The sequence below is a fragment of the Manis pentadactyla genome, chromosome X (genome assembly GCF_030020395.1).
Source record: "Manis pentadactyla isolate mManPen7 chromosome X, mManPen7.hap1, whole genome shotgun sequence".
NCBI classification, from domain to species: domain Eukaryota; kingdom Metazoa; phylum Chordata; class Mammalia; order Pholidota; family Manidae; genus Manis; species Manis pentadactyla.
Genome location: NC_080038.1, coordinates 133,822,908 through 133,841,223, shown reverse-complemented (window position 1 = coordinate 133,841,223; position 18,316 = coordinate 133,822,908). Strand labels below are relative to the sequence as shown.

Genomic DNA, 18,316 nt, shown 5'->3' with positions numbered 1-18,316 from the left:
ATTTCTGTTAGGCAGAAAGACAGAAATGAGTAGGACGAGAAAGGGAGAGGGGCTCCCCAAAATGACTCAGGGAGTTAATCAGATGAAGCCAGAGAGGAAGAAATGACTCAGAGAGTTAATCAGATGAAGCCACAGGGTCCAAGAGCAACTCAGGAAATGTCCAGGGTCTCCCCAGATAAGAAACTTCAGAACCACAGGCACAGCACAGCCCCTGTCCTCATTTCACCAGCCAGAACAGACCTAGAGGGCTAAGAGCTGTCAATCAAGGACTTCTCTGCCTGGCCAAAACCACATAAAAGAAGCCACAATAAGCAGTCAGGCTTGTTTAACCTTAGGCAGGCCCGCTCTGTCACTCTATACAGAGTACATTAAAATTACTTTGCTTTCTTGACTTTGGTTTCACATCTCTGACTAACCTGCGACACTGAGCCAAGTTCCTTCCCTCCTAACAGTTCTGCTGGTCTCACTTGGTAGTTCTCATGCAGGGCAGTTAGTTGCATGATGGCTAAGTTTGGAGGTATCTGGAGGCTTGACTGGGACCCTGACAACAACTGGACTGCTCTATATTTCCATATGGTCTCAGGGTCTCTCCTCTCCACATGACGTCATCGCATGGTCTCTGCAAAAAGGTAACTAGACTTTTTACATGTTGGCTCAGTTCCCAAAAGTGAGCATTACAAGAAACAAGAAACAGAAACTGCCAGTGCTCTTAAAGGATGGGTCTGGCCCCTATCTTACAGCACTTACAAAATTAACTGAAATGGGTTAAAAATGTAAATGTAAGACCCGAAACCATAAAACTCTTAGAAGAATACATAAAGACAAAGCTTTTTAACGTTGGTCTCAGTAATAATTTTATGGATATGACACAAAAAGCACAAGCAAGAAAAGCAAAAATCACCAAGTGGGATGACATCAAACTAAAAGCTTCTGCACTAGAAAAGAAACAGCCAACAAAATGAAAAGGCAGCCTATAGAATAAGAGAAAATATCTCCAAACTATCTATCTGATAAGCGGTTATATCCAAAATACATAAGGAACTCATAAAGATCATAATAAACAAATGACATAAAACAAATAACCAGATTTAAAAATGGGCAAAGAATCTATCTGAATAGACATTTTTCCAGAGAAAATATGCAAAGGCCAATAGATATATGAAAAGGTGATCAATATCACTAATCACCAGGGAAATACAAATCAAAACCACAATGAGGTATCATCTCAATCCTGTTAGAATGCCTATTATAAAAAAGACAAGATGGAAATCCTCAAAAAATTTAAAATACAACCACCATATGACCCAGCAATCCCACTTCTGGGTATATAGCTGAAGGAAATGAAATTACTATCTTCAGGAGATATCTGTATCGCTATATTCACCGCAGCACTATTGACAATAGCTAAGACATGGAAACAACCTAAGTGTCTATCAACAAATGAATGGATAAAGTGCAGTGTACATACAGCAGAGCATTACTCAGCTATCAAAAAAGAGAAGGAAATTCTGCCATTTGTGACAGCACAGATGGACCTTGAAACATCATGCTAAGTGAAATAAGTCATACAGATAAAAGGCAAATACTGTGCAATCTCACTTATGTGGGTATTCTAAAAAGAAAAAAATGAACTCATAGAAATAGAGACAAGATTGGTGGTGGCCAGGGGCAGGGGGAGGGGTTTGGGGTGGAAATGTGTGAAGGTGGCCAAAGGGTACAAACTTCCAGTCATAAGATGAATACATTCTGGGGATCTAATGTACAAAATTGTGATGATAGTTAACAATACTGTACTGTGTACTTGAAAGCTGCTAACAGAGTAAATCTTAAAAGTTCTCACCACCCACACAAAAAAGTTCACACATGTGAGGTGATGGCTGTGTTAACTACCCTTATTTTGTGGTAGTCACTTCATTATATATTCATATATCAAATCATCACATTGTACACCTTAAATTTATACCCAGTTGTATGTCAATTATATCTCAATAAAGCTGGAAAGAAAATAAATGTTGAATGCTGAATGAAAAAAAAAAAGACTGGGTCTGGAACTGACACAACATCCCTTGCACAGCATTCTACTGGTTAGTGCCAGCCACAGACCAATGTGGCATAGACTGCACAGGACACAAATACCAGATGGTGTGGTTCACTGAGAGTAATCAGTAGAATCTAGCTACCAAGAGGGCCAGAGGCAAACATCACTTCATCATTAGTAAAATCCTTATCTTGGGTTTTGCTTTTTATGTCTGTATGTCACAACCCAATAGGCAAAACCTAAGTTAGACTATCAGAATCATTGAAACGACAGCCAAATTTCCCAAAGAACAAACCATAATTCACAGCTGCTGAGTTAACCGGGTCTCCCTGTTCTAGGCCATAGAAATGGAAGCTACCTTTTAGTTCTAAAATAAATGCCTGAAAATGCATTCTCAAACATCTTTTAGAACTCCATGTGAGAGTCCAAATACCAATTTTAGAGCTGTTTGATGATCAAAGAGGAAGTGACAATGAACCTGTGGTGGAATGGTAAGAAAGACATTTTGAAATACACTGGAAGTTCATCCAAATGTTAAAGGTATCTGATAAGAGATAAGTAGCATAAGACCCAGACTGAATCAGCTTGGTTAAAATTAAAACATTATTTCACCATATATATGATGCAATAATAGAGATGGTCAGAAGAGATCAGGACTGGCAGGTGAGGTCTCAGCAGATACCTCATGTTAAGACAGGCAAGACATTAGGTATTGAGAGTTTAGCTAACCAGACAGGGGTGAACTCATTATGCTTCATCTTGGTGACTTTTTTCTGTTCTACAAATGTACCAATCTCTGACCTGACTCAGAACCCTTTCTGCTATCATCTAGATGTTTGTGTCACCCCAAAATTCACATGTTGAAAATCTAATTCTGGATATGATGATATTAGTAGGTGGGGTCTTTGGGAGGTGATCAGGTCATGAAGGTGGACCCCTCATGAATGGGATTTGTGTTATAAAAGAGGCCCAGAGAGTCCTAGTTCCTTCTGTCATGTGAGGATACAACAAGAAGTCTGTGACCTTGAAGAGGGCCTTCACCCTCCCAGGCTGGCACACTGATCTTGGTACTTCCAGCCTCCAGAATTCTGAGAAATAAGTTTCTTTTGTTTATAAGCTACTTAGTTTGTGGTAGTTATAGTAGATCAAATGGATGCAGACACTTTCCCAAGTGGTTCCCTCCAACTGGAATGCTGTCCCTTTGCCCCAACCAGTGGTCCAGCTTAATGCCACCAAATTTGAAAACATACAAATTTGACAAACTCTTAGAAACCATAGTGACATACCATTCTGCATTCACTGATCTGGCCAAAATTTAAAGTTCTGGCAACTTTAAATGATAGCAGGGATTTTCAGCAGTGGCAACTCTCATATACGCTGGTGGGAATAAATTGATACAACCACTTTCAGGAAGAATATTTTATTAGATTATCATGCAAAAATTGAACATTTGCATTCGCTATAATGCAGCCACTCTCTTCCAGGTATATTCCCTGGAGAAATTCTTACACACATGTGCCAACAATCAGGGACATGGACATTTGTAGCAGCATTGGATGTAATAGTGGAAAGCTGGAAATAAGTCAAGAGTCCATTAAAGGAGACTGGATGAGTACATTCTGATATATTCATATACTAATACGCACAGCAACGTGGATGGAAAATACAAACAATTCTGAGTGAATAAAGCAAGTCGCAGATGAAATGTAAATTATATTTCCACTTTTATGTATTTCAGAATTAGCAAAACTAGGGACACATTTCTGGGGTAAAATGTTAATGAAAATCAAGGGAATGAAAAAGAAAGTTAGGATCTAAGGAGTTATAGGGGCACACAGGGAAACTCAATGGCATTGAAGGTACTCTTGTCAAGTTAGTTGGTGAATTCATGAGCATTCATCTTATTCATTTTCATGACTTCTACACACATCACCTATATTCTTTTGCATGTAATTTCCTAATGAAACTATTTTATATTTCCCATTTATATTTCCAGTTAATTTTCACAACATCCTGGCTCTGCCCCTTACTAGCTTTGGGAACTTGAGCATGCTCCTTAGCCACTGTGAGCCTCAGGAGGCTCATCTATAAAGCAAAGGTAATAATATAATGATAATGCCTACCCAGCTGGCCACGGGCATGGCTACTGCTGGAATTCCTTGCCTTGCACTTGGTAGCACTAATAAGTGCTAGCTCCTCTGACAGACACTGTATTCAAGTAAGCAAACCCTCCAGCCTGAACTGGTTGTAAAGATGAAGTCAAAACAGTCAGTCTTCCTTGATTTGCACTCATTTCTTCCCAGTGTCCTTTCCACTTTTCCTCCAGGTCCTAGAGGGAAAAATATCTCTGATCTTCAGAGCTCTTGTCAAATGAAAGTTGGTCATCATCTCCATAGCGTTTGCACTCCTTGCCTGTCTGATGGCAGAACAGGCAAAGAACAGTGAAATGGATCCTGGATTATCAAGATATCCTTTTGAAGATGTTCCATACCTTCTAGAAAGCAAGCTATTGCAATTTCATTAATGTGGTCACTGAATAAACTGAGACTGGACTAGCAGTTGAGATCAAACAGCTTCTCACCCTTTATGTGGTAAGAACACATTAACAGGCATGTAAGATAAAAAAATAAACAAAACATAATTTCTAGTCCTGTAGATGATTCTAAAGTTCTCCCTGAGGTCTCATGCATATTTATGTATGTGCTTGTAAAGGCACTTGAGGGCACGCATGTGGACACATGTTGTGAGCTTGTGAAGATGAGAACACACATGGATTTGCACTGGCCAGGAAATCTTGTGGTTAAGCACAGGGCATGAGCTGAGCAGACTTTCCCACCAGAAATGCCCAAGCTTACAAAGGGGAGGTGTGCTGGTAACTGCTGGTAGGTGGAAATTTGAAATCCCAGTGAACACTAGCCTCAGCTTCATGCTACCTCAGCAGCATATCCTGTACCCCAGAGGTTTTGCTGGGGACTGCTGTCCCGAGACCAAGCATGTGGGGCCTGCCTTTGACCCACTGATCTGGATCACTGGCCCAGAGACCCCTGTGATATTATCCTATTGTTTACACATACACCACACCAATTTATATTAGTTAGAACTCTTGTGGCTGCACATGACATAAGCCCAACTCCAATCAGTGGAACAAAAGAGGGAATACATTGCATACATGTAATCAAACCATCAAAAAAGCAAGGATGCAAACGGCTTCACGAACAATCAGAATTAAGTGCCACTCTCCTTGAAAAACTCTCTCCATCATTAATCTCTCTTTCTTTTTGTCAGCTTTATTTTTTCAAATTAGCTTACTCCTGCCAACAGAGGCCATGGCATAGGCAACTTTGAATTTACATCCTTGCCAGGTTTATACCAAGTGGTGGTAAAGGAATTCCTTAGCCCAAATTGTTTGAAAAAAAACATGGTGAAGACCTCCAATTGACCTGTCCTGAGTCATATGACCAACTGTAAACCAACCAATCACTATATCCAAAGATAGGAAACTATTACTGGTCTAGCCTGAGACACATGCCCATCCTTGTGGCAAGGAGGGAGGCATTCTATGATTGCTAACCCTTATCGGGACAAGGTTGAGGTGAGATCTACCAAATAATGGGTTCCCTGTTCCAAGCAGATAAAACTCCTCACACTAGTGAGATAAAGAGGTGGTGCAAAGTTCTCAATACATCCATAAGATTATGTTGTGTATGTCTTCTATCTCCTTAATAACTTTATGTCTATTTGTCTTGTACTGAGAATAATGTATTAAAGTCTATATATTAATGACTACGCTTCTATGTTTCCTTGTATGTCTTCTACTTTTTGTTCCACAAAGGTGGATGCTAGACTTGATTGGCAACCATTCACTTTCCTTTCTTGGGCTCCCCTGCTGCCCTTTCTGGACCCTAACCTCAAATTTCCTCCAGTCCCTGCTTTCAGCTTTTAATGTCACAGGTATTATCTGCTGGCATACTTTGTAGACTTTAAAGATGCTGACTACTGACATTACATCCAGTGGTAATAGCTAACATTTCTTGATCATTTATTATGTGTACCATTTATTATAGGTACAAGCATTATTTAATTTAATCCTCAATGTAGCCCCTGTTCAGCAGTTTCCATTATTATTCTCTTTTTACAGATGAGGAACCTAAAGTACAGAAATATTAATTTGCCCAAGGGTCACCAAGCTGGTAAATGGTGGAACCAGGGTTTTAACCCCATCTGGCTCCAGACCTATACTCTGTAATATACATAAATGCACAGAAAAGGAACTATGGATTTCAAAGGGCAAACACCAGACTGTCTGAAAGCTATTACTTCAGGAGAACAGAATGGGATGGAGTGGAAATGGTGAAATGGGGTAAGTCATGCTTTGCACTTTAAACATGTACATCTGACTCTTTCACAGGGAAATCATTTAGGTATTAGTCGTGTGATTTTCTTCAAATTTTTTATTGTGGCAAGTATACAGAACATAAAATTTACTATTTTTACCATTTTGAGTGTACAATTCAGTGTCATTAGATACATTCATATCGTGCAACCATCACCACTATCCATCTATAGAACTTTTCTATCATCCCAAACTGAAACTATGTACCCTCTAGGCAATAACTTTGTATTATCCTCTCTGCCCAGCCCCTGATAACCACCATTCTACTTTGTGTCTCTAAGAATTTGACTACTCTGGGTACCTCATATAAATAGAATCATACAGTATTTGTTCTTTTGTGACTGGCTTATTTCTCAGCATATCTTCAAGGTTCATCCATGTTGTAGCATGTCTCAGAATGTAATTTCTTTTCAAGGGTGAATAATAGCCTGTTGCATGTATATACCACATTTTGTTTATCTATTCATCTTGCAGTGCACATTTGGGTTGTTTCCACCTTTTGGCAATTGTGCATAATGCTGCTCTGAACATGGGTGCACACACACTTGTATAATTTTTTAAAACCCTAAAAAACAATACTTACAGAATGATCACATTTATCTTTGGTGTGTGTATCTGTGTTTGTGTGTGCACACGTGCATGCATCACATACATGATATTTTTGTAAATGTATAGAAAGAGATCTGAGATATGCACATGAAACTTTTGAGTCATTATCTCTAGAATGGGAAAAGAATGAGTAGTGAAGGAAAGGATTTTATAACTTCTTATTCTATATATTTCTGTATTTTTTATTTTTGTATTTTAATAAGAATTGATAAATATATTCTGTATGCTATTTGAAAATGCAATTAAAAATAAAGATGAAAAAACAGCAGCAGAATCACAGAACCCAAGAATGGACTAACAGTTACCAAAGGGAAGGGGTTGGGGATTAAGGGGCATTGTAATTAGTACTCACAATATAGTTAGGTCACGGGAAAGGCAGTACAGCACAGAGAAGACAAATAATGACTCTATAGCATTTTTTTTTACTTTTGTATATATGACTTTAATTTTTTTGTTATTTTATTTTTTATTAAGGTTTCATTGATATACGAACTTATGCTCAGGTTTCACTTGAGCAACATTGTGGTTACTACATTTCCCCCTATTATCAAGTCCCGCTCACAAACCCCATTACAGTCACTGTTGCTCATGTGAAATCTTCATAAGATTGTATATCAATGATACCTTAATTTAAAAAAAAAGAAGAAGCAGCCCTGTTCTAGATGCTGATGGCTCCCAGCCTGAATCTATCTTCTGAACTCCTACTCCATATAGTGCTGGCTTCTGGACAGGTGTACTTGGATACCTCAAGAGGCCCTTAAGCTCAACATGACTCAAACTGAACTCATCAACTTCTACTATCACTGTTCTTCTCAGAGCTGCAATTTCTTCTGTGTCTTCTGTCTCAATGAATAGGATCAATAGCCACTCAGTTGTCCAAGCTTTCCTCAACTCTTCTCTTTCCTTTACTCTAACAATCAAGAACCAAATCATTCAATTACATCTCTTTAATATTTCTTTAAAACTCATCCATTCATTTCTGTCCTCAGCACCTCAATTTTGTTAACCACCTTCTCTCTTCTCCCTAAGTGGTCTCCCCACTAACAGACTGATCTCTCTTCTAATCCATTCTTTTCAATAATTGTTAGAATGATCTTTCTCACCCCAAACACTGTACTTACTCTTAATATAGACCACTTCACAGTATCTCATAATCACTTGTATTCCCTACTTGAATATAAGTTCCAGAAGTGTAGGAATTTTTTTTTGTATCATTAATCTACAATTACATGAGTGACATTATGGTTACTAGACTTCCCCCATCACCAAGTCCCCACCACATACCCCATTACAGTCACTGTCCATCAGTGTAGTAAGATGCTGTAGAATCACTACTTGTCTTCTCTGTGCTGTAGAACCCTCCCCGTGCCCCCCACCCCCTACATTATGTCTGCTAATCGCAGTGCCCCTTTTCTCCTCTTGTAGTAAGATGCTGTAGAATCACTACTTGTCTTCTCTGTGCTGTAGAACCCTCCCCGTGCCCCCCACCCCCTACATTATGTCTGCTAATCGCAGTGCCCCTTTTCTCCTCTTGTGCCTCCCTTCTCACCAATCCTCCCCAGTCCCTTTCCCTTTGGTAACTGTTAGTCCATTCTTGGGTTCTGTGAGTCTGCTGTTTTGTTCCTTCAGTTTTATTCTTTGTTCTTACACTCCACAGATGAGTGAAATCATTTGGTACTTGTCTTTTTCCACCTGGCTTATTTCACTGAGCATAATATCCTCTACCTCCATGCATGTTGTTGCAAATGGTAGGGTTTGTTTTCTTCTTATGGCTGAATAACATTCCATTGTGTATATGCACCACATCTTCTTTATCCATTCATCTACTGATGGACACTTAGGTTGCTTCCATTTCTTGGCTATTGTAAATAGTGCTGCGATAAACATAGGGGTGCATATGTCTTTTTGAAACTGGGCTGTTGCCTTCTTAGTGTCAATTCCTAGGAGTGGAATTCCTGGGTCAAATGGTATTTCTATTTTGAGTTTTTTGAGGAACCTCCATACTGCTTTCCACAATGGTTGAACTAATTTACATTCCCACCAACAGTGTAGGAGCGTTCCTCTTTTTCCACATCCTCGTCAACATTTGTTGTTGTTTCTCTTTTGGTTGGTGGCCATCCTTACTGGTGTGAGGTGATATCTCATTGTGGTTTTAATTTGCATTTCCTGATGAATAGCGATGGGAAGCATCTTTTCATGTGCCTGTTGGCCATCTGAATTTCTGTTTTGGAGAAGTGTCTGTTCAGATCCTCTGCCCATTTTTTAATTGGATTATTTGCTTTTTGTTTGAGGTGCGCGAGCTCTTTATATATTTTGGATGTCAACCCTTTATCGGATCTGTCATTTATGAATATATTCCCCCAAACTGTAGGATGTCTTTTTGTTCTATTGATGATGCCCTTTGCTGTACAGAAACTTTTCAGCTTGATATAGTCCCACTTGTTCATTTTTGCTTTTGTTTCCCTTGCCTGGGGAGATATATTCATGAAGAAGTTGCTCAAGTTTATGTCCAAAAGGTTTTTGCCTACGTTTTTTTCTAAGAGTTTTATGGTTTCATGACTTACATTCAGGTCTTTGATCCATTTTGAATTTACTTTTGTGTATGGGGTCAGATAATGATCCAGTTTCATTCTCTTCGATGTAGCTGTCCAGTTTTGCCAACACCAGCGGTTGAAGAGGCTGTCATTTCCCCACTGTATATCCATGGCTTCTTTATTGTATACTAATTGACCATATATGTTTGGGTTAATATCTGAACTCTCTATTCTGTTCCACTGGTCTGTGGGTCTGTTCTTGTGCCAGTATCAAATTGTTTTGATTACTGTGGCAAGTGCAGGGATTTTTATCTTGGTTACTTTGGGATCTGTAGCATTAAGTATGGCGTCTGGAATATAGGAGTACTTTATAAATGTTTGTTGAACTGAACTTCAGCCTGATGGTTAGCAGCAGCCCAGTAAAAAGGTTGGAGGACTATTCAAAATCTTCATTTTATTAAGAAAAATTCCTACAGACTTATACTACAGGATGATTTAGCCCCTATAACACTTAAGAACTATAAGGCTGCAAAGTGCCCCCTTGCCATTTAATAGTGAGAAATAGATCTTCAATAAACATAACTGTGCCATTCTCCCTACCTTTTCCAAATACTTCCCTGTCTTTTTTAAAATTCCCCAGTTGTCTAGATTTGAATTTGATTGAATATCTTATGTAAAGGAGAAATAAATGATTAAAAGTCATTTGATAATATCTGTACACAGAAGCTCATGAATCTCCATGGTGAGATTATGTTTCAGGATATGACACAATAATACTGATGACATAGACCTCTAGAACAGACTGAACCATATCAAATACAGTAGTTTCCTTGGCAGAAGAGGCATTTGAACAAATACCTGGACACGAATCTTTTCATTTGTGTACTACTTTTGTTCATTTGGACAAGTATTTGTTTAAATACAAGCCAGAGTAATGAATCTTCTACTAAAGGTATGTGCCTAACCTTAAAAACTTAGAAATTATGGTCTTTTAGGCGTTTGAGCACTTAATTAGACAAGCTAACTCTCTTTAAGAAATCTGCTGTTTCTTGGATGTTACCATTAGTAGATCCTCAAGAATCTCTAGGACGACACCTGAGTGTTTTAGTTCTGTGTAAAAAACCCAAGCAACATAGAAGCATAAAGAGTACACATATATTGTACCCCTTTACTCCCCTTCCCTGCCCAATCCACCAACACCCTGCCCTCAACTAAGCTAGATGTTACTATGTGAATGAATCTGGCATTTCAACCAAGAGTTTTTCTTGTTCCATCACATTTTCCACCATACACATTCTCATACACACATACACACACGCACACACACACGCACACACACACAAATACTCAAGTGCATTCACACAGGCAAGACATACACACACACACTCAAAAACCTAGGTAATGGAGTAAGAAGGGCAAGATACGGGGTAACCCAGGGAATTATAGTGATTAGTCAGAGATGCCTTCCAGCTTTGGCTTCCAGACTATGGCTGGGGATGGGATAGAGGGAAGAAAATGACAATGGAACACTTGCCATGCTAAAAACAATCAATGATGAAGAGATTATATTTTGACTAATAGTGGCAAACCATGTAAAAAACGTGGTTACTTAACACATTTTCTGGTGATACCATCTTTCACAGGAGCTAAGCATGGTGAATCAATGCAGACCAAGTTGGACAATTTTAGACTCATTATCATAATTGGTATTATGATCATAGGTTTTGGCTTTACCTGTTCTTATGTTATCCACTATAATTGTATGAGCGACAATGCCTGCAAAGATCTAATGTAAGTTTTACACCTTTGAATTAAGAATATGAAGAGTGTGTGCATACATATTGTGGAAGTTTCACTGTTGTGGTGGTTACTTAATGCTAACTTTAGGCTTCTAAATAGCCACTAACATCTTGTGAGTCGATACTGTCACTTAAATAATATCATCTCTTAAATATTCTCAAGTACATAAACAACTTGAGCCAAAGTTATCTCTTATTCAGGGTTCAGTTGAGCCTTAGGCTGCTAATCCCATTTTAAAGTAAGTCTAGGAAAAGAGGGCATGACTATATGAACAAGAGAGAATGAAGAAACGGAGAGAAAGGGTGTTGGTTCTCTTCATTCCAAAGATAAACATTTTGAATAATGTACCATTTTAAGATGTAATAGCATGAAAATTTATTCACTGTTTTGGTTCTCAAGATCCCACTTCCTGCCTTTCATTGAGGAGGATCAGGCTGGCCCTAATAGAGTGGTTCCCTAAAAATTTCCCAGTTAAGGACTGTTGACTAATATACACTTGTGTTCCATTCCTTTAGTTTTAGAGGAATATTGTGAATATAAATATATATGGATAATTTGGATAATTTGGTGATGTAAACACAACAGGAAAACAATGACTTTGGTCTAAAACGTTTATTTTTTCTTGCCACAAGTTATACATTAGTATGTCAGATGTCAACTTGTGACTTTTTTATGCAAAGTTTAATTTCTAGAATAAATGAAATTCTCTCTTAATACTAGATTTGAAACAACTTTGTATCATCCCATATATAGACTATGTGGTTATCTAATGTAGTTGAAAGGGTAAAACACTCTTAAGAAATAGACAAAACATTTAACAAGAGTGCATATTTGTATAGTGATTCATGGCTTTCACCACACTCCAATTCTTAGTGTTTTCAATTTTCCTACCAAACCAAAAAAAATACCAGAAGTCTAAACTGACACAGACTGTGTTTTCTGTTGATACCAATAGTATTCTTTTGTTTTAAATTGTCATACTCCCACTTTTCTTATTTTCAGCATGAAGAAAGAATAGATAACAGCCAAGTCATCCAGATTGAAAATATTCAGTAAATTCAAGACAGACTGTCCATGCAGTCCAGAAAAACAACCCATGCTATCCAGTGTAAACAAGTTATCTAGACCCTCAAGTCCAGAAAAGTCATCCAAATCATCTAGTGAAGAAAAGTTAATCAGACCATCTCAGGAAAACTCATCTAGGCCATCAAGCCCAGAGAACGTATTGAGGTCACCCCACCTGGAAAAGTCATACAGAACATGCAGTCTAGAAAAGTCATATAAGCTAGTCAGTCAAGTCAGTTAATCCTATCCAAATAAGGCAGTCAGGTCACCTTGGCCAACCAGTGTACAATATCCAGTCAGACTAACCAAGCCACCTTGTCCACCCTGTCCATGAAATCAAATCTTGCCACCCAAGCCATTCAGTTTACAGAAACTGCCCAAGTCCCCCAGACACCCTAATCTAAAAAGGTCAGTTAATACAGGAATGTCAGACATGTTACCTAGGCCTCAATTAGCCAAGCCTTGTTTGTGCTACAAGAAAAGATGTCTCGCCTGCAGAACTTCCAAGTCTTTGGTCAAAATTTCTCAGGTAAAGAAGAAAAATACTCAAAAGCCACTTTTTCCAAGTGAAGTGAGGCTTTTTTCCAAGCCTTTCATACATCAGATCCCAGAGATATTGCATTCTGTGAAAATGTGAGTGCCAGTGATATGATATGTGACAGTGATGACAATGATAAGGAGATAACCATTATTTGCAACATAAAACACGATGAAGTCATCCCTAGGGGCACCAAACTAATTAAGGGCTCTGTAAAAATAAAGACCACCTGTGAAGAAGCAAATTTATACCAACTATTTTATGCTCATGATCCTTTAAGACATTGATAGAGAAAAAATTCACCTGTGATCACTAGTGACATAAGCCCTATCCACCTTGGAGGCAGTCTATTTGAAAAATAGTAATTAAATGCATGACATAACAAATTATTTCCTTGTAGTTATTTATTGCATTTTGGAGGCATAAGGCTCTTTTGATGTATCTTAGACCTGGTCACTTGGATGGGAACTAAAAACATACACACACAGGGAATTGCAAGATGGGTACACTGGATTCCTCCTTCCCTTGGATTAGCCCTCAGCTGAAGTCCCAAACCAATTAAGTTTCTTTTTTTAATGTTTACATACAGTCCTCACAGTGTAAGACTCTATTTTTGCAGTTCCCAGTGCTTGGCAGAAATGGCTCTGTGTGCCTGGGTCTGGATGACTTAGGGAAATCCCTGATAGCCATTTCTAACTGCACCGCCTCCAGGAACTGCTAGCTAAAGTGAGGGTCCAGCCTCCAGCATCCACACCAGGAGCTCTATGATATTAGCCTAAGTGTTCTAGTCTTCATAAGTCTCAACAAGGCTTTTTATTGTTACCCGTCAAAATGGTTAAGAGTTTGCCCTGTTGGGCATCCACAAAAGGTCCCAGTTGAAGGTCTGATCTACCGATTTTCCCCACATGGTACCTCCCAACTCTGAACTGGCAAGGGTGGGAGGTCATGGGAGAACCTTGGAGTTATATCCCCCAACTTCCCCACTAAAGAGATGTTATCTTGCCTTCTTCCAACGGCACGGCTGGGAAGAGCTGGCAATGACCTGATTCCGAGCCTATATGCTAGTGTAGTGAGGCTAGTCCCCTATACCAACTAGCAGGCATAATTGAAACGCCAGTACCTAACATGTATTGAATGCATACTATTTGTCAGGCATTGTACTACCCCCTTTACTTCTTATGCATCCAAAGGCTGCCCCCAAGTTTGCTGATTCAGTAAAAGGATTCACAAGACTCAATTGTAGATTATACTCATGGCTAAGGTTTATTAGAGTAAAATATACAGACCAAGAGCAACAGGAAAAACATATGTATCAGGAGGAATCCATAGAGGTCAGGCACAAGCTTTCGAGTACTTCCCCATCCGGGCCATCTAGAATATGCTTCCTATCTAGCAACAAACTAGAGGAGCATGTGCAGAACATCTTTGCCCAAGGAAACCTGTTTGAGTCTCTGGGTCTAAGGCTTTAATTGAGAACTGGTCACATAGGTATATCATATTATATGATCAGCCATGGGAACCAAAACTCAAGATCTCTAAAATGAAACCAGATGCACATCATTAGTGATGATGTCTGTACAGAGTAATCCTGACAAGCTGATAAGGCATGGTTCATTGCTCCAGATATATAAAACATAATCAACAACCATTAACATTAGAACATTCTGAGGGCCACATTCCCAGGGTACGGCTAATGGTCAATCATTGTTTCAGGTTTCCTTAAAGACATAAAAGGACTAAACAACCAGACATGATGCGTTAACGATTTCCTCACACTTCACATATTTTATTAAATCCCCAACAGTACCCCTTTATATGGAGGATTATATGAGTTAACTAAGGCTTTGCAACATATAGTAAGATCACATCTAGTGACTGGTTGAATTGAGATCTGAATCTATGGTTGGCTTATGCCTAAACTTTCATTATGCTGTACTGTCTTCTCACTACCACCTTCTAGGGTGTCTGTTTATTCACAGATCACTCAGTCCACTGGTATAAGCACAATCCCTACTTGACTTTTAATCAGTCTGGGCCATTCTCCCAGCCTATGAGAGGCATGTAAAGATGACTTATATTCATTCAAATCTGGGTTTCCCATGGTCTCTGCCTCTAGTGGTGGTCCCCTGGTGGGATCTGTAGCCATAAGGTTGTTATAAAATTCACAAATGGCACTAAGTAGCTGTTTACAAAAGTTTTAAGAGATGGTATATGCATTTAAAAAGCATTGTGGGAGGGGGATGGGGGATAGATGAAATAAATGAAGGGGATTAAGATGTATGATCTTACAGTTACAAAATAAGTAACACACAGGGATATGTATAATGTACAGCATAGGGAAATATAGTCAATAATATTGCAAAAACTTTGTATGGTGACATACGGTAATGAGACACATCATAGTGACCATTTCATAATGTACATAAATATTGAATCCCTATATTGTACATCTGAACCCAACACAGTATTGTATGTCAATTATTCTTCAATTAAAAAGAGAAATATTGAATTCAATAAAATTAATCAGGTCATGTTAACAAAAAAATAAAAATAGAAAGCATTGTGGTAGCTGCAGACTGGATTTCCTACTGGTATTGCCCTTTTTAAAAAGACAAACTGAAAAGGGTTACAATTGTTCCCGGTTTAAAAAGCCTGGTCTTTTAAAAATTCACAAATAGAAGCAAAACTTGTGATCAAAATTTTAAACTGTTTACTATGAAAAAAAGTTCAAACATATACAAGGGTAGAGCAAGTGTCCGCCCATATAAGCATTGCTCAGATTCAACAATTATCACTACATGGCCAATCTTGTTTCATTTATACTCCTGTTACAGAAAACCTGGACTGGACCACTGACAGAAGAACCAAGCAGCACTTGGAGGTCTTGGAGGGTGGAGGTTTATTTTACACTGGCGGGCTCAGAGAAGAGTGATCTCCAAAGGTCTAAGCCCCCAAGTACAGCAGGGCCATGCTTTTTACACATTTACTACAAAGCTAAGGGGGGAGTCAGCACCCAGAAACTGTTGCAGTAGGAGCTATTAGGTCACTATAGGTGTATTCAGGATGCTAGTTATATTTTAATCTATTTCTGTAAAGGTTACCCAGATACCATATTATAAACTAATGGGCCTCCATGACTATGATTAACAAGCCGTTCTATACCACTGAGTCCCAGTGGGGTGGGTGGGTTGGGAATACATTGTTTCAATCCCAAGCACCCAAGCACCTTGTGATTCCTCTATATTCCTGAAACCTTAACAGAAACCCTGTTTCCTTGGTTTCCTTGGCTTCCCACCACACCTGCCAAGAGGGGGAGGGATTTGAGAACTTTCTGAGTATTTCCTCATCACTCTTACCCATTCCCACTCTAAAAGATAGTGATTTTTAAAAATACACAAACACAATACCATTATCTCACCTAAAAATAACGTAATTCCTTAATATCAATCATCTAGTAAATATTAAAATTTCCCCATCTGTCTCCTAATCTTTTTTGCAGTTTCTTTGTTCAGATGACATTGATCAGCATTTGACAGCATCAAAGACTAAGTTTTTAAAATCAAAATTACAATGTCATTGGCTAATCTGACTTCATATTGTAGGGTGATTTTGGAGTACATCTGAGATGTCAGTAGTCTGGAAAATAGCAAAGTCAAAATTGTAAGGTTTTCAGTTTAAACTCAACTGATATCTTCACAGGCAAAGCCAACTAATGTAAACTTTATTCTCTTTCCATTTTGAGGCTAAAGATTTTTAATGCTTTAAGAGCTGTGAATATTAATATCTAATAAAAATGACTAACTGCCTGTGACAACCAATGATAATGACATCTTAAGAACAAGTTATCTGTATAAGTATCTATGTTCCTTTTTTAAACCACATTTAATTATAGAGTAGGAGTCTATGGAATATTTGAAGCTCATTCAATATGCAAAATCCTAAGTGCAGTAATGGAGGCTTCACACACAAAACCAGTATAGAATATGTAATAAAAATATGTGCCCTTAGTCAGAGAAGAATTTTAGCACAAAAAATTTTTTACCACTGAAAACTTGCCCAGGCTAGTAATTAAATTAATTAAGTCCCATCATTCCAATAGATAGTCTTTAGTACTTCTTGGAAATGTCCTGATTTAAGTAAGAGACTCATGACTTTTTATTTCCTGGACTTTTTTACAGCATGCTTCATCTCTCATGGTACCTTACTCCTCTCTTCTTCTCTGCTTCTTTCCCCTTGTCCAGCAAGAGTCAGGGCGATAAGATCAGTCAGCCCATGGATTCCTTACATTTCCATTCTCCAGAGGGCATTGTGAAGCCAGTTTCAAACATGACACTTCCCTCTCAGACCATCCCCTCTCTTATCTTCAAAACTCACACCTTGCTCTCAGCTATGGGATGTAAATGAATTAATTTTGCTCCTTTTATTCAGGACAGCTCTTTCTAAAGACCCATCACTTTTAAAAAGGGTGCTTTCATATACCAAAGAATAACTTTGCTTCCTTAGATGATGTTATGGACTAAATGGATCCCCCCAAAATTCATATTTCTAACCCCTGGTGTGCTCGTATTAGAGGTGGGGCTTGGAGGACATAATTAGGTTTAGATGAGGTCATGAAGGTGGGGCCCCATGATGGGATTACAGGAAGGAAGACCAAAGTTTCCTCTCTCTCCACCGTGTGAAGACACATCAAGAAAGCAGCCAGGAAGAGGATCATCACCAGAACCTGACCACATTGGCACTTTGATGCTGGACTTCCCAGCCACCAGAACTACATGAAAATAAATTTCTATTTAAGCTAAAAACAAAAGTGCTAAAAGGTTAGATTTCAAACATTTCTGACATGTATTTTCTACATGAAATTATATAAGCATGGAATTGAAACGATGCTTAGAGAGCCTCCTCTTCTACCATCTTGTGGGGAGGGAGCCATGAAGACCTGAAGGAAAATGCTCACTTAGCAAGAAGACCACTTTTTATCACAGTTGGGGAGGCAAACTGACTGTGGCATGGTGCCAGGCAGGCATCGCAAATATTTTTTTATGATTAGAAAGTATTTTAATCTCCAACTCTGTGTTTTATCTTTTCATTCTCTTAAAAGTATCTTTTGCAGATATGGAGGTGCCTCAAAAAACTCAACATAGAAATACCATTTGACCCAGTAATTCCACTTCTAGGAATTTACACTAAGAATGCAGCAGCCCAGTTTGAAAAAGACATATGCACCCCTATGTTTATTGCAGCACTATTTACAATAGCCAAGATATGGAAGCAACCTAAGTGTCCATCAGTAGATGAATGGATAAAGAAGAGGTGGTACATATACATAATGGAATACTATT

The 18,316-nt window shown here is 38.6% G+C and overlaps 1 protein-coding gene across 1 annotated transcript in view; it reads left to right on the top strand.

Annotated features, from left to right (window-relative positions):
- Window positions 1-18,316, top strand: part of CXHXorf66 (chromosome X CXorf66 homolog) — a 71,288-nt gene that overhangs the window by 15,443 nt on the left and 37,529 nt on the right. The window contains 3 exon segments of the mRNA XM_057495398.1: window positions 10,400-10,526; window positions 11,218-11,365; window positions 12,377-12,968. Of these exon segments, the coding sequence (XP_057351381.1) occupies window positions 10,400-10,526; window positions 11,218-11,365; window positions 12,377-12,968 (867 nt within the window).